The sequence below is a fragment of the Colossoma macropomum genome, unplaced genomic scaffold (assembly GCF_904425465.1).
Source record: "Colossoma macropomum unplaced genomic scaffold, Colossoma_macropomum, whole genome shotgun sequence".
In the NCBI taxonomy this organism is placed as follows: Eukaryota; Metazoa; Chordata; class Actinopteri; order Characiformes; family Serrasalmidae; genus Colossoma; species Colossoma macropomum.
Genome location: NW_023494787.1, coordinates 23,290,334 through 23,310,059, shown reverse-complemented (window position 1 = coordinate 23,310,059; position 19,726 = coordinate 23,290,334). Strand labels below are relative to the sequence as shown.

General features: G+C 39.5%; 2 protein-coding genes across 2 annotated transcripts; one reads left to right on the top strand and one right to left on the bottom strand.

Moving 5' to 3' along the window:
* Positions 1-269: 269 nt before the first annotated feature.
* On the bottom strand, positions 270-5,783 carry LOC118805601 (cartilage associated protein). Its single transcript, XM_036566523.1, has 7 exons — positions 5,294-5,783; positions 4,380-4,529; positions 3,128-3,299; positions 2,820-2,948; positions 2,557-2,702; positions 1,423-1,506; positions 270-599 (listed from the first exon to the last, which is right to left on the bottom strand). Exons 1-7 carry the CDS (start codon positions 5,750-5,752, stop codon positions 549-551), a joined length of 1,191 nt encoding a protein of 396 aa, XP_036422416.1. The 5' UTR covers positions 5,753-5,783; the 3' UTR covers positions 270-548.
* A 1,216-nt stretch (positions 5,784-6,999) lies between these two features.
* fkbp9 (FKBP prolyl isomerase 9) lies at positions 7,000-17,917 on the top strand. The gene is made up of 10 exons (XM_036566522.1): positions 7,000-7,435; positions 7,912-8,057; positions 9,295-9,484; positions 10,342-10,487; positions 11,650-11,839; positions 13,224-13,369; positions 13,756-13,942; positions 14,839-14,984; positions 15,972-16,135; positions 17,403-17,917. Exons 1-10 carry the CDS (start codon positions 7,230-7,232, stop codon positions 17,580-17,582), a joined length of 1,701 nt encoding a protein of 566 aa, XP_036422415.1. The 5' UTR covers positions 7,000-7,229; the 3' UTR covers positions 17,583-17,917.
* The last annotated feature ends 1,809 nt before the right edge of the window (positions 17,918-19,726 follow it).

Here is a 19,726-nt window from a genome sequence, read left to right as displayed (position 1 = left end):
CTTGATACCATTACCATGAGCTAATATTAGTTCCATTGAACCTCAGAACCAATGATACTCGTAACTGTATCTGTCACAATACAATATGACAGTGTTTCGTGTTATGCTTTTAAATAAAGGAATGATTAGTTTGTGTTCTTGCCGCAATATGCCAACAAAGACCTCCCTAAGAATATATTTTGCAAAACTTCTTTTGAATAACAATACATAATAAGGAATTGGTATATACTTACACTTTCACCATAAAAGAACAACACAGGACTGCAGTGTATACAAAACACTGTAATTTATTATAAAAGATAAACAAATGACATAGTTTGATTTGTCCCTCAGAATTACAGTGATTGTTCAGTAACATTGCATTGTACTAATATTGTCAATGCGTTTATGTGGATCATAAGCTTGGGAGATACAGATTAAAAGGCCCCCAGTCACCTGAAATAAATATAGCAAACATACTCACACTGGAAATGCTCATAGTTCATAGTTTTGTTTTTTTTCTCCCTTTTTGGTTTTGTTATTTTCAGTGCAAAAAAATGTTCATTAGCCTATTCCTCTTCAGCCTCCAGAACCTCATCTAGAAACTCCAAAACTTCTCCCTGAGAGAGAGAGAGAGACAGAGAGAGAGAGAGGGGGAGGGAGCAAGACAGCTGTAATCACAAAATGGGCCAGGGCTGAAGTATTTACAGCAGTTTAGCTTTGCATGTTTAAAAAAAGACTACGTTCAGGATTCAGCCGCTAGAGGACAGTGCTGTTCTGCTGGTTCTGAAAACATGAGCACACTCTGCACTCCAGTGGCTAAATGTGTTACAGCACGCACCAAGAGAGGCATGATCTACCCAATCCACCTCAACCGACAACTGACACTTTAGATGAGAATAACCAGCAACCAAAAGTCTTCACTGCTCAGATTTATTGGCTTTCATCACTTCAGTGTCAACCTTAAAGGGACAGTTCACTGATTTATATTTTTCTCCTTACACCAAATGTAGTTTATCAGCCACAACATACTTGATGTCCAAAGTCTGGACACAAATGGACAAAAGTCAGGCTTCAGGACGGCTGCTGTTTTAGTTATACAACATACTTTTGCCCATTTTTATAGATATGGTTTCTGAAACTACAAAAAGCAAGCCTATGTTAAATCACTGGACACAGTTTAAAGCAACTGTGTGAAGACTCTGATATGCAGTTTGCAGTTTCCTTGGCTACAATAGCAGGGAATAGCAGAAATCTGCAGTTTTAGTACATATTATGACGACAATGTCAAAAGATGCACAACAAAACCCAGAGTGTGAATATTTCCATTCTCTCTTAGTGAACACAGGATGGTAACATGGCCTTAACAATTCCTGTTACGAGGTAAGTGTTAACATTGACATAATTATCCTCATGGACACAAGCATATTCTATTGTGCTCACCTCATCATCTTGCCGGAATTTTTCTCTGGCAAATTTCAACATCTGCAGCTGCAGTGTCGTCTGATTGTGGTACCGTACTGCCTCCTGTTAACAGCCATACAAAATCGAGTAAAACATACAATTACTCATGTAAATCAAGTAGAAAAATACATGTGTTTCATTTCCTGCTATGTAATATTCTGCAGTGCAACATTGCCTCCCTCAGCCTCAACAGTTTGAACCCTTTTCGTGTTTTTATCCATCTGTGTTCCACTACAATATAGATGTGATATTCAGCTTCCTAACAGTAACGTTAGCTATCTGACTTCTGTCTGCTGTCACGAATGTCACGAGCGAAGCGGAAGAAACGGACTCGATTTACCAGAATCCTCTGGGAGATCACATGACTTTGACTCTTCCTACAAACCCCAATACACACACGGACTCCATCTCCCAGAATACACAGGGAGATCAGCTGACTTCTGATCTCCCCACATGCTCCTATCAGCGTTCTCGTTCGCCCGAATTCTGATGTGTTACACCTGTGTGTTTTGACCATGTGACTCCCTCAGTTTAGCTTATAAGCCCGGGCTTTAGCATTAGTTATTTGTGACGTATTGTTTCATTTTGCTACTACTGAGCGTTCTATCTGTGATCCTGATTTTGTGTATGACCTGTATTACCCGTTCTTTTCGACTCTGTTTTTTGGATTTGCCCTTTGGATTGATTGCTAGCAAGGAAAAAAACTGTCTGTAACTGGGATAACAATTCTAGCTAGCATTAGCTATAACCAAAAACAATGAACAAAGTTGTTCTCAGTTGTCACATCATCCATAGACAAAAAATAATGTGAACAGAAGCCCACAATTTATCAATATATACCACTGCACTGTTCATCTTTAGTGTTAACATTAGCCCATTAGTTCTTTACCTAAAGTCTGCCTCTATTACTTGCACAGTCATTTTTGAATAACAAGATATATTTTCACATTTACACTTCTGTGAGTGGCTAAATTTTTGTTCATGTTCTTGAATTGTTTTAGACAAAAATACACAAAAAGCATGTTTTTTTCTTCCCTGCTCAAATGTCAAAACTAGTCAGAATGCATATCCCTAGTACAGGTGCCTGTATTGATGAAAATATGAAATACTGACTGGTCTGGGTAGGAAGTCTTCATCATTGAGTCCCCACTTCTCTCTGTGGAACTGATAATACACCACATTATTCTTCATCACCTCATCACTTGGGTCAAAGAGCATGTAGCTGGCAGCACACGGAACTGCATTCTTCAGGTCATTCACTGAGAACGACAAGAGACACACACATTAACACACTAAGCAATAATGGAAGCCTTAATGTAACACATTAATTTCCATTGAGGGTTGAAGTGCACAATATATTGAGCTTTTTGACTTACATTTATAATAGGCAAACTGCAGGTAGTGATACATAGTTGCCACAAACTTCTCCACAACAAATCCACCAACAACGGGGGTCAGATCGCTCTCACACTGAACCTTCCGTTCAAGAACCTCAGTATAGTGATCTATAGATCAAGAGAGTGAGAATTGGGAGAAACCCATGAAATTATTATTAGTAGTTTTAAAATGAAACTAAAAGGTTAACAGATCATATAAAAACAATATGTAAAGACTGATATAAAACAATCTGAGCCTTTATAGAAAAGAGTTTATAGCATTTTTATCTGACAAAGTGTAAACCAACCTGCAATGGAGGGGTAAAAATCTTTAAAGTCTCTGATTTCTCTGGGACCCTCCGAGGCAGCAATACATTCATCATAAACCTTTAAGAAGTCTCGGAGCGCCAGCTCCATATCTGCCACAGATGTGCGGTAGTTATCACCGTTATATGCCCGGACTGCTCGAATAAACAGTGCCTGTGGAAGAAAACGCAATCAGTTAGGGTCTGTCATTACGTTAACTAAATTACAGCGCACATTGTTTTTAATGTCTTCAAACTGAGTTAAGACATACTCAAAGGTACTGACTATATAATGACTTTATAATGTCTATAAAATGATTCTTTATAACTTCATATAATGTTTCATATGATGTGTAGGACATTAGGAATGTGTAATTAGAATTGAAAAGTATGAAATTAGAGTCCACAATGATGTATGGACCATACTATATTCTAAAATCACTTAGAAAGCTGTATAGCCTTGAGAATTAAGTTATAATACAATTAAAATATAGAATTCATCATATTCAAAAGTGGAGATCAAATCTCAATGCAGATAACTTGACAAAAATATTAATCTAAATAGATAATTACAGTATAGTGTTTAGCATTTTATTCACTTATTGTTCACAGAATTCTTGTAATGTGGAATAACTGTAATCCACACTGTAAATAGACACTGTATAACTTATTTTATGCAAAATAACAAAAATATTAAATATAGAACATGATTCCATGATTTAGCACATGATTTTTTAAATAAAATTTAGTTTTTGATGATTTATAAAGTTTGATTTAGTATGTAAACATTGTTTCAGAACATACTATTCATTATTCTTCAGTCTATTCAGTCTATATACTGAAACTAAGTGGCAAAACAGCCTGTTTTGAATTTATTGGTTTTGTGATGTCACAAAAAACAACTCATTTACATTTATCCACCTATTCAGCCTACAGCAGTTTAGCTCCATCCATTCACGCTGAAGTTATAAGGAGTGTTTACAGCCTGGACTGCATTTTGAATGAAGTACAATACAAGATAGCCAATCAGAACCGAGATCATTTACATATATCACAGTAACAAAAACAGCCTACTTAATTCTAAGGGATGAAGAGAGGCTGGAAAATGGTCATGCAAAAATGAATTCTGATTGGCATATAATACCAATACCAATACCAAACGTCGTAAGTGGTAAAAAATAAAACACAAGAAAAATGTAAGCTATGAGCCTCTTTAAGTGTATGTGTGAGAAGCATGTGTATGGGTTTGTCTTGCCTCATATGACTTGGTCTCCAGGTCTTTGAGATGTTCTTCCGCACCTGGCAGGCTCTTGTAGTAGTTCATGTTCCTCTGCATCATCTCATCATCAGGATGCTTCAGCAGGAAAGTGTGGGCTGCAGACACGGCTTTGGCCAGTTTGTCACTCTGAAACACACATGGACACAAACACAATCACCACACATTCTTTAGCTCAGTGTTTCTTGACTCCAGTCCTGGGGACCCCCAGCCCTGCACAGTTTAAACTATTCTCTTCCCTCTAAATACCTAACCCAACTCACTAAGGTAATTGCGCCTCGAGGCCGGGAATAGATGAAACTGCAGATCAGAGCTGAGAACCACTTATTTAGCTGAATATTCAGATTTGGAAACATAACTTGAAGTAAAGGAAACTGCACATATAATATCCAATATAACATTCAAAATAGGCTAAATATTCAAATACTGGGGGTTTTGTCACTCAGTGCTTTATTCCAGTGGTGCCCAATCCTGGTCCTGCTCCTACCTTGCATATTTTAGTGATTACTGTGCTCTAATACAGCCACGTTGTAATAAAACAGAACAGTTAGGTCAACTTAAAATGTTAAGGCAACTGACTTCACAATTCAACTGGAGGGCATGGGTTGAGGTCTACTGAAAAAGCTGAGAAGTAAATTGCCTTAAACTTTTTTAATTAATTTCATCAGATTGGAGAAGAAAAAAGACTTAAATGTGAAGGGCATGAGTAAAATAAAATGATATAAGCAAAATAATGAAAAACAAAACTGTGTTGATGCAACATATTTTGTGCATGTGGAAATAAGTACATACTAGAATCAAGCAAAGTTGAGTGCGAACCAGCACTGAAAACCCCTAGCAGGAGTGAGTGGGGGTGGGCGTGCAAATAGAGAGCCCCCTGGCGCATTACTCACCTTGAAGTAAGCGAACTGCAGGTACTTGTAAGGCTCGCGTCTCTCGAAGTCCTCCACGGTCTCGCGGCTTGGCAGGGTCTGGCGGAACGCGGGCAGGCCCTGTTTGCAGCGCTTCAGGCACTGCGCGCGCTTCATCACGTTACCGAAGGCGCGCAGCTCCGGAAAAGCGTCGAAGCGGCTCTCGTCGTCCAGACGCACCGAGCTGCAGTTGAGGTTGCAGAACGCCTCGCTGTCGCGTAGCAGCCGGTACAAACGCAGACTCACCTCCAGATACTCCACCGCGTCGGGCCACTTCTCCGAGGTGTACTGGTCCAGCGCGTGGCGGTACGCGGAGTCCAGCGGCATGAGCTCGTGGCGGGGGAAGCTGCGGAAGCTATACTTCTCATACTGCGCGCGAGAGACCAGCGGAAAGGCGAAGAAAAGCAGAGCGAGCGCGAGACACGGCGGACAGGAGGCCATTTTGGTCCAATGTAAGAGTTTGGATGAAAGTTTGAGAAGGAGGAGGAGGGGGAGGAGGCGCCCAGCTGGCTCTCCACGTCCACACGGCCTGCCCTCCAACCCCCCTCTCCTGTCCCCCTCCCTTCCCCCAAGTCATTCACAGCAGCTCACATCTGCACTTATTTGTCATGATGTCCTCATTAAACACAGTGAGACATCTGAAAACGCAGTAGCGTGCAGTGCAGTGCGAGTAAACCACGGTGAAGCAGAAGCAGTGAGTTCACCCTTGAGACCTCAGGACAGTAGTGACTTGTATGGTAAAATAGGTCATGTTGTGGCCCCTTATTTCATTCAGTTTCCCACTATGAGTGACCTCATTTTGCTCATTTAGAGAGAGAGAGTTTCTTTAAGTGTCCCCTATTAGGGACATGTCTGATTAAGTCCAGTAAATCCCTAGTGTTTCATTAGCATTACAGTTTTGAATGAACGTTTACAGTATTAAGTTATAAAATTAACACTTTTGCTGCTTTAAAGGGGTTTTCTGAGGAGAGAGAATTCATGTCTTTAATTAACTTTATGTCAGAGTACCTGTATTGGCCAATGCACAAAGCTGAGGTCATTGAGGTTAAATGAATAAATAGCAACACTGGCCAGTCTCAGATTGATTATTTGGGTCCAGAATTGGGTAAATGGACACCTACAATGTTGAATTAACAACTACAATGTTCTGTGAAGTCCAGGTGAACACAGTAAGAGCTCATTCATCACTGGGGATTTTGCTGTGTAGACTAGGCCAGCAGCCTTTGGGCCTGAGTCTTTTCCCACTGTGGGCTTCTGGTCATCCATAATCCTACACTCCTACGACCCCCATCGTATAGTTCCTCCTCCTCCCCACTCTGCCACGTTGGAAACGCCGTGCTCATCCCGCGCCCATGCGCGATATTCCGGTGTAATGTGATACCGTCTCATGTTATTTATTTTTTTCCCACCCGTATTCCACTAAATCTGCGCTTCCTGCGCTCCTGCCACGGTTGCCTAGCGGTATCCTGTCTCCTGCATTAGGATTGGCTAGTAGCTCGTGTCCGTCAACATTGGCCAATCCCAGTGCAGGAAACAGGGTTCCGCTAACCAATCGTAGCGCTCATAGCCAATCCAGTTGTTTGGCCGCCCTAATGACGACATAGGAGCCAATTACAGCGCAGGAGACAGAACCCCGCCAGCCAATCCCGCTGTGCGGACTGCTAGCGAAGCTAGCGGAGGAGGCGGGACTTGCCGGAATACAGGTGCGATAAAAACAGGACGACACGAAAGCCTGAGGAAAAGTTGAGCTGCTTTGAAAGAAAACCTCCAGTCGAAGGTCCGGCCTGCGGTACCACGTCTACAAATCTGCACCGAGAGTCTGCGGCCTCTGAAGTGCTTGGAGAGAGTTGTGTGGGCTGCTGCGGAGGAGCACTCGGGCAGAGAAGACTCACCAAGCCTTACAGAGTCCAGAGGGAAGATGATACAGCGGCTAACGGGGAGGATGATTTTTCTGGCTTTTCTTGTCAGTTTTGTGGCGTGTAACGCCCCGCCGGTGCCGTTAGATGACATCGTCGTGGAAAAAACGTTCACGCCTGAGAAATGCGACCGGGCCGTGCAGCCGGGGGATTTCGTCCGGTATCACTACAACGGCATGTTCCCTGACGGCAAGAAGTTTGATTCCAGGTAAAATACAGCAACAGAAAGAGGAAAAACTCTGCAAATCTCTGCTGGCGTGGGACAGTGCGCTTCTTCTGTCTCATGCAATGAGCAGAGCGCATGTTTCAGCCACGCAGGCAAAACAGAAAGTGTGTCTGAAGTAATAATTTATTTATAATAATTTATAAATAAAAAATTATAATAATCATTTTCACCAAAACAAGTAGCCATGATTCTCGAAGGAGTAAATTAAACAGTGCATGAATGAAAGCGGTCTGTGGACCTCATGCACGAATGAATGAGTAAAGCAGATGGACCCTCTTAGATGACTGGTGGTCAAACTGCTGCAGTTTTGCTCCTGAAGGGAGAGCTGAGGCTTCTCAATTAGAGCTAAACCATAAAGACCATAAAGAGAATATTTAGTGCAGATTAGTAGCATGTGTTCAGTTGCTAACCTCTCTCTCTCTCTCTCTCTCTCTCTCTCTCTCTCTCTGTATTTGCAGTTATGATCGTGGCACCACGTACAATGTGTTTGTTGGCCGGGGTCAGCTTATTGCCGGAATGGACAAAGCATTAGTGGGCATGTGTGTGAATCAGAGAAGTCTTGTCAAAATCCCTCCAGAGCTGGCCTACGGGAAGAACGGCTATGGTAAAGTTGTGTTATATTTAGGATGCATTTGCACATACAGTAGGTTAACATGAGGATCAGTGAGACCGATGATATGAAGATGTATATAATTTTATATACACCATCATTGATGATTGATCTTCTTGTGTTGCTGTACTGTATACGTGTATATGAGTGCATCAGCAGAGTGTCCTCCATCTCTGTCTTTGAGTTCCTTATATATTGTTCTCTGCTTAAACATGTTCCTGATAGGGTTTACCTGGATGAGGCCCACAATTCCCATAAACCCTGCTTTACGACGTAGAAGCAGTGGGGGTGTTGTGTGGCACAGAGAGGGAAGAGGGGGAAGGTGTTTTCGTAGGCTAGAGAAGAGGATGCTGGTTGTGGGGGTGGATGAGTGAGAGAGAGAGAATAGCTGGGGGTGGGGACTTCTGAAGGGAGTGACTTTGGAAAGGAATTTTGGGCCATGTCCGCATGTTGGTACTAGTTAGTGAGAAACTAAAGCTCAGATGAGTGAAACTGTGTTGTGTGGGTTCTCATGCATATGGACGAATGCTTAAAGTGACATGAGAACACAAACTGAAAGCAAATTAGACCCAGCTAACTTATTGCTATGAGATTACCAGCCAAGATAAAAGTAATTTTAGTACTTTTGCATGCCATTGTCTACACACATCTATGCAGATGCTATCGTATTGGGTGGATACATGTATTTCCTTTTCGCTTACCATGCCCTTGCTCCTCCTTTCATACATCCATTCCAGTTCCAAGTTGGCCTTGCTAAGCTAAAATGTATTAGCAGCACAAAACTAAATCTTAAAGGTGTGAGCACTAAGTAGACGACATTTTACCATTATCGTGATAAATTACACACTGTATGCTGTTCTGAGTGTATTGTGGATATCATCAGTGCTTAAAGAACCGTGATCAGCTGCATGTTTCTTTACAAAGAGAGTGTAATTGGTCCTGCTGGATTTAGTGCAGTGCAGTGTATGAAATACTGACTAAAAATCATTGTTCTCAGTTTTAGATTGAATTTTTAAAAATGTGGTTCTGCTGTTTTTTTGGCTGTTCCAACTTACAAACCTCAGAAAAAACAAATAACGTGATGCAATATTATGTATCATGAAAATATTTTCAAGTATTGCGATGTTATATTTTTGCCACATTGCCCATCCCTAGCAGTCAGCAGTGCTGTACAGTTCTAGAGTATTCTCACTCATAACCCAGTTATTAAGGATGTACCTCTATCCTCCAGGTGACATCATCCCTCCTGATTCAATCCTGCACTTTGACGTGCTGATGCTGGATGTCTGGAACCCAGAAGATAAGGTGCAGATTCAGACTTATTACAAGCCAGAGAAATGTGGCCGCACTGTGGAGGTCTCTGACTATGTGCGCTACCACTACAATGGCACTCTGCTTGATGGCACGTTGTTTGACTCCAGGTGAGGAAATACATAGACATACTGGCAGCAGTAAACCACCAGCCACAGCTAACATTGTAATACGTCTTGACTTTTAACTCTGACTTTTGAGTTTCTCTCAGCGTTTTTGCTCATTCTCTGAGGGAGTTTTACCCTCATTAGGTGTCTGGAGCCAAATTTCTGTAAAGCTGCTTTTGACAATGTAAAAGCGCTGCACAATTAAAACGGAATTGAATTAGCCCCTTAAAGGGGAATTCCAGCAAATTTTTGACATTACTGAATAATTCAATTGATGAGATGTAAACAAAGTCATTCAGCGTAGTTTGATGTGAAATGGTACATTTTATATTGAAACTTGCTGAGTCAAATTTCTTTACAATGGTGAGGAAAAAAAACCAAGGCTCATGATGTCTACAATGCAAATATAGCCATTAACCATTTATTATAGTAACTGTCTGTAATTTTTAGAGGCAGGGCATGCTTCAGACATCTTGTTCTTATCGCTGCCTGACTCAGTATGTGTCTAGAATAGCATGTTTCACATCAAATTACTCGAAATGACTTTGTTTACATCTTGACCCTTTAATTATGCAGACATTTTGGAACATCAGTGGAATTCCCATTTCAAATGCAGGCTTATTATTTAGTTATTAATGTTCAATAACTACAATTAATAAAACTAATATGTAATTGTTACAAGAGTAAGAAATTGAGGTGTTGGCTCATGTTTGGGCCTTTGCAGTTTACAGCGATAAACAATGGTCAAGGTAACACAGGTGGACAAATCCTCCAGGAAACCATGCTTTGGGTGTTTCTGTTTGTGTGTGTTTTGCAGTGAATCGTTATAATTGCTGCTTCTGTTTGCTCTGTTTTATTAGTCACACACGCATGAGGACCTATGATACGTATGTGGGGATTGGCTGGCTGATTGCTGGTATGGACCAGGGGCTACTGGGAATGTGTGTGGGAGAAAAACGTATCATCACCATGCCTCCCTCACTTGGCTATGGAGAACATGGAGATGGTAAATATGGTCATGTGGCATTCCTATATTGAAATCTTTGAACCTGTCCTGAAATCTGGAATTGTCACACTTGAGGTGAATCAGTGGGTAGCCATTAGTGCAAACTCAGATATGCACCTTGGTTTGGGTGAAGGGTTGTGGCTGAAAGAGATGAGAGAGATGAGTTCTGAGATGAGTGTATGTGAGATAGATGGGTTGTGCAAGTTAAATGATATAAATAAGATAAGAACTTTATTGATCCCAAAGGGAAATTCACTTGTTCCAGAGTAGGAGTAGTGGTGTGTCTCCGAGTTTATATAAAAAAGAAGTAGAAATAAAAAGAAATAAGTAGCCGCTGCCATTAGACTCTGGAGCAATGGAAATGTTTCCTGGAGTGGTGAGTCATGCTTTACTATTTAACAGTCTGACTGATGAATCTAGGTTTGGCGGATGTCTGGAGAACGTACTAGAATGCATAGTGCCAACAGTAAAGTTTGACAGGGGGGAAGATAATGACCTGGGGTTGTTTTTCAGGGTTTGGGCTTGGCCTTGTAGTTCTAATGAAGGCTAATGTCAATGATACAGCATGCAAAGACATTTTGGATAATTATATGCTTCCAATTTTGTGACAACAGTTTGGGGAAGATTCTTTAGTGTGCCAGCCTGACTGTGCCTCTGTGCACAAAGTGAGGTCTATAAAGACATGGTTTGACAAACTGGAATGAATTGGAATGTTGATTGTGAGCCAGACATCATTGCCTGACCTCACAAATGCTTTTTTCTTTGGAAAGGCTTCCCAGAATAGTGGAGGCTGTTATAGCTGCAGAATTATAGAGTAGATGATAGAATGATGATAAAGTAGAATGATTGCAGCTGCACTTGTCATCCAGACAAAATAAAGAATATTGCACTTAAAAGTGTGATATAAAGCACTGATAGAGGAAATACTATTGGATGTTATTGTTGTTGCTTATATTTAGGCCTACTTAAAGCTTAACTCCGGTGTAGCATAATTATGTCTCCTCACAACCAATTAAACTGAAAAGCCTCATTGCCTTCCACACATATATAATGCGTAATGTCACTTCTTCAATAGTTAATGTGATCTTAGCCCTAGAGATCTTTTGGGAAACTATTTGTGAAAGGTTATTGCTTCATCTCACACTCTTCTCTCTCTCTTCAGGCAGTGATATCCCTGCTCAGGCTTCTCTGGTGTTTGATGTGGTTCTGTTGGACCTTCATAACCCCAAAGATGAAATCACAGTGGAGGTCCAGAGTCTTCCAGACTCCTGCCCTCGTAAAAGCAAAGAGGGAGACTTCATGCGCTATCACTACAATGGGACACTGCTGGATGGAACCTTCTTTGACTCCAGGTGAGCGAAAGACAGATGGAGAAATAATGGGATGTCTCTCAGTATTTTCTTCTGGTTGCTCATCACTCACAAGCAGAACTGAGAAGAATACTGAGTGACTCAATATATATGCAGTTCTACTGAAAAAAAAAGAAAAGTAAAATTGGATATATATATATATATATATATATATATATATATATATATATATATATATATATATAAACCGATCACGCATAACATTATGATCCTTGTTTCTACACTTACTGTCCATTTTATCAGCTTCACTTACTATATAGGTGCACTTTGTAGTTCTAGTCCCTTTTACCGTGTTCTTCAGTGGTCAGGACCCCCATGGACCCTCACAGAGCAGGTACTATTTGGGTGGTGGATCATTCTCAGCACTGCAATAACACTGACGTGGTAGTGGTGTGTTAGTGTGTGTTGTGCTGGTACAAATGGATCAGACACAGCAGTGCTGCTGGAGTTTGTAAACACTCACTGTCCACTCTATTAGACACTCCTACCTTGTCAGTCCACCTTGTAGATGTAAAGTCAGAGACGATAGCTCATCTGCTGCTGCACAGTTTGTGTTGGTCATCCTCTAGTCCTTCATCAGGGGTCACAGGACACTGCCCACAGGACGCTGTTGGCTGGATATTTTTGGTTGGTGGACTATTCTCAGTCCAGCAGTGACACTGAGGTGTTTAAAAACTCCAGAAGCACTGCTGTGTCTGATCCACTCAGACCAGTGCAACACACACTAACACACCAACACCACATCAGTGTTACTGTAGTGCTGAGAATTATCCACCACCCAAATAGTACTTGCTCTGTGAGGATCCATGGGGGTCCTGACCACTGAAGAACAGAGTAAAAGGCAGCTAACAAAGTATGCAGAGAAACAGATGGACTACAGTCTGTAATTGTAGAATTACAAAGTGCACCTAAATAGTAAGTGGAGCTGATAAAATGAGCGTAGAAACAAGGATATAATGTTATGCCTGATCGGTGTGTGTGTATATATATATCGGTTGATACTGATTACGATCCAAAAATTTTTGTCTTCAAAAACTATTCATTTTTAAATTTAGCTATTTTTAATTGAAACACTTAATGAAAGATGAGCAATTGGGCTGTTATGCTCAAACTACTGAAACACTACTCCACAGGAAGAAATACACAGCTAACAACATCACATCACAGTGTGAATGTGTGCTCTTTCAGTTTAGATTTGTTAAAGGATTGGATCAGATTCATTCTTTTTTCCCTCTTCTGATTTTCCATTACCTGATACTGATACCTGGTACTGGATCATTGAAATCTCTAGTTAACTCTGGTTAAAGTGGTAATAACTAATGCTTGTATGCTGCATTTCAATGTTTGTGTTGTGTTTGTGTTTCAGTTACTCAAGGAATCGTACCTATGACACATACATTGGGAAAGGCTATGTGATTGCTGGGATGGACCAAGGTCTTCTGGGTGTGTGTGTCGGAGAGCGCAGGAGGATCACCATCCCGCCTCACCTCGCGTATGGAGAGGAGGGGACAGGTGTGTAGCTACAGTGCTGTGTCATAAGGTCATTTAAAGTTAAAAATCTAAAAACTGACATCCCTACAGTCTTACTCTGCAGGCACGATAATGGCCAGCCTTTCCTCATTTTAACCACATAAGGATATTTTTGCCTCATCAGATCTTCTGGCAAACTGTGTGGGGCTGAAACAGCAGAATGTATAAAATGAACTACAGTACAGGATGATGAAATTAGCTTGCAAGCTCAGACTTTTGAAACTTCTCTCTTTACTGTTGGTTGGTTTGCACTTAACCTAAATTAAACTTAGGTTTGCACTTAATTTTCTGTGAATTGTAGTTTAAATAATTTCAAATAAAGGATTTATTTTACCCTCTCTCCTTTTCTCTCTCTTCCTCTCTCTCAGGCACTAAGATCCCTGGCTCTGCTGTGCTGGTCTTTGATGTCCAGATCATTGACTTCCATAACCCATCTGATACAGTGCAGATAACCAAAGAAAAGCCAGAGCAGTGCGGCTACTCCACCAAACGCGGGGACTTTGTCAAATACCACTACAATGCCTCGCTTTTGGACGGCACTTACATCGACTCCTCGTTAGTAACACGCATACATAAATAAACCTTTTCTGTTTTTGAGTCTTAAAACCTGAATGTTCATATGTGGGTGCAAACATAACTTATATATAATTTTTTTATTAGTTTATAGAAGTTTCTGAATAGTTCATAGTAGTTACTAAATAATTAATAGTAATAAGTTTTAATCACTGAAAAATAAGCTGAGAATGTATGGATTTAAGGCTCAAAGGAGGTTGAGCAAATTTTCACAGGTTTTTAACTTTTTTAAATCATAATGCTAATCCAGGTAGATTTAGTCAGAATTTCTGTATTTTTTAAATGTGTATGTATTCCAGTCAGATCAGGACTGACAGAAATATACACGAAAAATATTGGTTATCGGTATCAGTCTACAGTTCCATATCGGTGCATCCCTGATAAAATGATTCTGATATGTTAGTCCTGTGTAATTTCACAGGTCTCAAATAATAAACAGGAAGGTGTAAAAGGAAGAATAATTAAAAGAGCTGTAGAAGATTTCAAAATGACTTAGAAAGCTAAGTTATAATAAAATAAATAGAATTTCTTATTTTTTGACAGTGATGACCAAACTTGAGGCAGAAATCCTGACAGAATTGCTTTAAACAGAGAATCACAGTATATTATCATCATTTACTAACTTCTTGTGGATTCCAAAAATACTTGAAATATTGAATAAGACATGTAAAAATACAATTTGGTGTCAAATATTGTAATATTTAAATTTACATTAAATAAGTGATTGAATATAAGTGATTTCCAACTTTTGAACGATAATGCATTTGGCTTTTCATTTTCCTGTCACAGCTAAAACACAGATCTAAAAGAATTCATCCATACAGTTGCTGTGGTCTGTGTGTGTGTGTGTGTGTGTGTGTGTGTGTGTGTGTGTGTAGGCACAAATATGGGAAGACATATGACGTGGTTTTGGGAGCAGGACAGGTAATTCCAGGCATGGAGCAGGGTCTCATGGAAATGTGTGTGGGGGAGAAACGCACATTGGTTGTGCCTCCTCACCTCGGCTATGGAGAGAGAGGAGTGGGTAAGGATGTATCTCTTTCTCTCTCTGTCTAATGCTATTCATTAATCTATGTCTCTCTCTCTCTCTCTCTTTCTCTCTCTCACACACACACGCACACAATTACCCTGTGTGTGACCCAGAAAAGTAGTGATAGTCACTGTAATAGGAGTTCTGTGGTTTATTGTATCTTTATTTATAAAGAAATTTAAAGAACCAGTTGCTGGTAGGTCCTTGCGGTTGAATGGATTTGAATGGAGGGCCTGGTTTTGATTCTGTAGTAGCTAGTAGAACCACCAGAGGGTGCTAAAATCAGATGTTGCATGTATGCCACCTTCATTTGTTTTGTTGATTTTCTAAGTGAAAATAAGTAATAAACATATACTCTACAGGGAACAAACTTAAAAATGGCATTTTTAGTGCATGTTTTATATTTATTCAGTTTAACATACTGGAAAAAACATAAAATGTACTGTAACTTGCACCTAACCTGTATTATTTTGTTTTTGTAGTATGTTAAATTCAGCAAATAAAAAATAATTGTGCATTAAAATGTACAGAAGTGTGTTCTGTATAGAGGATGTGTACTTATTTTCACATAGAAAATCTACAAAATGTGTCATTTGTCAAGAGGTGCCCCAAACCTTTGCACATGACTGTAGAATAATAGGTTCAAACCTATTTAAATGAACACTTTAGTACCAACAGTTATGTAGACATGAATTTAATTTCTAATACTCTCACTTTTCACTTGCTGCCTCTGGGTGGAATTATTTGTAAAAGTCACATTGACTTCTGCTGCTATTCTGATAGAACCACCAGAGGGTGCAGAAATCATGCGGTAGCATGTAGAATTCTTGCCAGAAGTAGGATCACATGCAGGTTATCGATTTATGAATTAAACACAGTTTAACAAAAAACACTGTTCTACAAGTAGCTATATATGATGAATGTACTGCAATGCCACTGTAATGACATTAGTTCATATGTGTGTATTATATGTGTTTGTAGATGGGGAGGTCCCTGGCAGTGCAGTGCTGGTGTTTGATATTGAGCTGATTGGCGTTGAGGAGGGTCTTCCTGAGGGTTACATGTTTGTATGGAATGAAGATGTGTCACCCGACCTTTTCAAGGAAATGGACAGAAACAAGGACTTAGAAGTGGACCCCAGTGAGGTACAGACTTGTCTGCATGTGTGTATTTGTATTTTTGTGTGATATCATGGCTGTTATTGGCTCTTCACATTTACAGTATGAGTACATTTGATGATGACCAGACCAATAGAAACTGATATAAAGTGATTTTAATAGATGGTAAGAACATTTCCATCTTTCATAGATAGATAGATAGATAGATAGATCCATTGGAGTTGCATTAGCACTGATACAGACCTTAGTGAACGGATCAGATATTGGCCAGATGTGCCTGATCCACTTTAGATACCGTTTCTAAGTCATGGTTGCTCAAAGGAGGAAAAGTGTCATTCCAAAACACGTTGCACATCTAAGTCTTACTTTATATTCATGGAACTGAATGCTGTACAGACAAGAAATAATAATGAAACATTACATTTCATGCAAACTTGTTTGTTTGTTTAAGGTGATGAAACAAGTTTCTTTGCAAACATAAAATGAGCCATGCGCTTTTTTAAAGAGTGCTGCAGCATGCCAAAATAAAAGCCCTTCTTAACAAAGTGTGACAGTGCATCAGAATAAAAGCCCAGGTTTGCTTCTCTAATTCTGTTGTGCTTCACAACAGCTTTGTCAGCATTATTGCTATTTCATACTTTAACAGTTTTATCAATTTATAGTAGGCTGAGAAATTAATTGTCAGATTTTTGGGTGATTTGAAGATGATAACGTGTTAGTTAAGGTGTCTACAGTGATCAGTCAGTCTTCATACCCTTAAATAAATTAGAAGAAAATAGTTTGATATGAAATACTTGTCCAGTGGGCCTCATTGTAACAAAATTTGTTAAATTGATATCTCTATATTTTGGAACTCTCCAGTTGCCACAGCACATTACATAAATAGGTATACAGATTTAAAAATGAAGAAGAAAAAACTATTGTAATCGGTACTCAGTATCAACCAATATCAGTATCAGAGTCAGTATTGGGAGAGACAAAGTTTGGATTGGTGTACCAGTGACCGATCATCCAACTGACTTACATACTTACTTATTTACATACTTACTTTATCCCTAAGGGAAAATCTGGTTGAAACAGTACCAATAAATACAGTACAAAGGATCCATAAACAGGATGACTGCACCAGCAGGAAAGTTACCTGTTACCTGAACCAATAGGAAACTTACTTGTTGTCATAAAGAATCTAAGATACACAGTTTTTTTAACATTCCTTATCACAGCAAGAATATACATTTGCATGTGTTCGTATTTGAGTGTCTTTTTGTCTGTATAACATCTATTGTCCCTCTAGTTCTCAGACTACATCCAGCACCAGGTGAATGAAGGCAAAGGTCGCCTGGCCCCTGGTTTTGATCCACAACGAATCATAGAAAGCATGTATCATAACCAAGACCGCAACAAGGATGGGAAAATCACTGAGGAGGAGTTCAAACTGAAAGCAGAAGAAGCAGCTGCTCATGATGAACTATGAGGACACACTCAGGGATGAGAGGAATGGGATTGGATGTGTGTGTAGTTATTATAATGTGTGGGAGGGGATAATTATGATGGTAAGTTTGGCAGTGTGTGTTTGCAGTGCTGTTTGGGATGTATGTTGACATGTATATGAGAGGTTCTTGTGTGTTTGAATAGGATTCTGTGTGTGTGTGTGTGTGTGTGTGTGTGTGTGTGTATGTATGTGTATGTTTATGTGTGAAATGATATGTGAGATTTTTAGCACAACCTTTGAGAGTGTAAGAGTGCTGGAAATATGTATGTGACTTTTTACAAAAAAGACCCCTTTTAATAAACACATTCCAAACCCCAGTGTGTTTCTCCATGAGTTTATTATTGGCCTTTTAAAATGTTTCTTCTAACAATCAAAACACCGCTATTAAATATAATGAATTCTGAGCTGCCTAGTGTAGTAAATAAGTAATGGAAACTTGGAAACCAGCATATATTTTGTCTTCCTTTCATGAAAAACTAGTTATAGGAGTATAAGAAAGACTGTATACAATTAAAGGTTCTTTTTATATCTAATATTCCTCAGGAAGCCCATAAGGACATATATTATCTGCATAAGATGATTTTTACAATTGTAAATTTGTGTTCCAGGCCCATTATTATATAATGTAAATGGCCCAAGAGTGGAACCCTGCAGAACCCCACTAACAATTTCAAGAAACTGTGAGCAACAACACTGAGCTCTGTTACCAGAAACTGGCTGGACTGCCATTGGGTCTACAGGGAGAATTCCTACACTTAGGAATGCTGGTGGTATTTATCATATCTAAATAATAACTAATCTTTTAAAGTATCTGCTGTTTCTCTGACATCTAAAAGTGAATTTGTAATAGTGAAGACCTGACTTCCTTGCTTTGGCAAAGGCAGCATTGCCTGCTAAAAACACTTCACTCATATTGTAAGTCAAGGGTTGGTTCTTTTTAAATTGTACATGTTTAGGGAGCATGCTTGCCTGCAGTTCGAATAAGCATCGCTAAAAAATATTCCAGACCTGGTTCAGGATTATATTTTTGTCTTCACATACATTTCAATGATCGCTTACATCTTATGCTACCAGTGTTAACACCACTGGAGGTATGTTTGAGGACAGTTTGTGAGTATTTTGTCAGAGAAAGTAGATTTATGAAGATTTCTTATATTCAGACACCTGATTTAGTCAAATTTAAATCCACACAGAAATGTAATATTCTAAGATTTCAGTTTGTTGTTATACATTTAATTCTTTTATTGCCTTTTTGATTATTGTAATTTCCTACCAGTGTCTGACTGTTCTCCCCTTTACTCTGTATGATTAATGATTATTTTGTTATAAACTGACTAATTGTGCTCAAAATACCTCCTGATAATATAGACCTAAACTACAATGAATTAACTAAAATTCATTTTTATCACAGAAAAAGTCTGTGTATGTGTGTGTCTCCATGTAAGGACTGTTTTCCTTTACTGAATGGGTAAAAAACAGAAGATAAGATAAAGTCACTGCATTAACCAGCAAAATGTTAAAATCTATAAAATGGAGATGAAAAAACATAAACACTAATTCTTAATACACAGCACTTCAGCTGCTGGATTTTGTGAGTTTGCTTGTATAATTGCACTATGATTGCATAATGCTCATGCGCCTTTCTGTGTATTTACTGGGTGTACTTGTGTGAATGGCTGTGTATTTAGCAGGTGTGGGCTGATAGCTGCTACTCATGTTCAGCTAACCAGAGCTACATATCCAAGACATGAGTGCATGACTGCAGTGTGCACAAATATGAACACAACCATGACTGAAGCTCATGCTTTTTGTACTTAAAGCACAGACTACATGCTTTCCAAAATATACAGATTTTATATCATTTATTCTCTTAAAATCCCAGGCTTATTATATACTAAGGCTTATTATACAGTAACCACAGGGAGGTCCATGCAAACTGGTTGAGCTATTATTAGGTTACAGAAGTGTGTAATAAAGCTTTGGGGCTGCTGGTGGGCCCATGGCCATGTAAGGGGTTAATGGTATTGGCATGAAAATGCAAGCTACCTGAGATGGATGGATGGATGGATGGATGGATGGATAGATAGATAGATAGATAGATTGATAGATAGATAGATAGATAGATA

What these genes read in the sequence shown, in the direction of transcription:
- LOC118805601 (XM_036566523.1), bottom strand. Translation starts at nt 5,752, where the DNA reads ATGGCCTCCTGTCCGCCGTGTCTCGCGCTCGCTCTGCTTTTCTTCGCC. An exon ending in TGGAGACCAAGTCATATGAG is followed by an intron (nt 3,300 to 4,379) that starts GCAAGACAAACC and finishes TTTCTTCCACAG; the next exon opens with GCACTGTTTATTCGAGCAGT. An exon ending in GCAGTTTGCCTATTATAAAT is followed by an intron (nt 2,703 to 2,819) that starts GTAAGTCAAAAA and finishes TGTCGTTCTCAG; the next exon opens with TGAATGACCTGAAGAATGCA.
- fkbp9 (XM_036566522.1), top strand. Translation starts at nt 7,230, where the DNA reads ATGATACAGCGGCTAACGGGGAGGATGATTTTTCTGGCTTTTCTTGTC. An exon ending in GGCAAGAAGTTTGATTCCAG is followed by an intron (nt 7,436 to 7,911) that starts GTAAAATACAGC and finishes CTGTATTTGCAG; the next exon opens with TTATGATCGTGGCACCACGT. An exon ending in CTATGGAGAACATGGAGATG is followed by an intron (nt 10,488 to 11,649) that starts GTAAATATGGTC and finishes CTCTCTCTTCAG; the next exon opens with GCAGTGATATCCCTGCTCAG.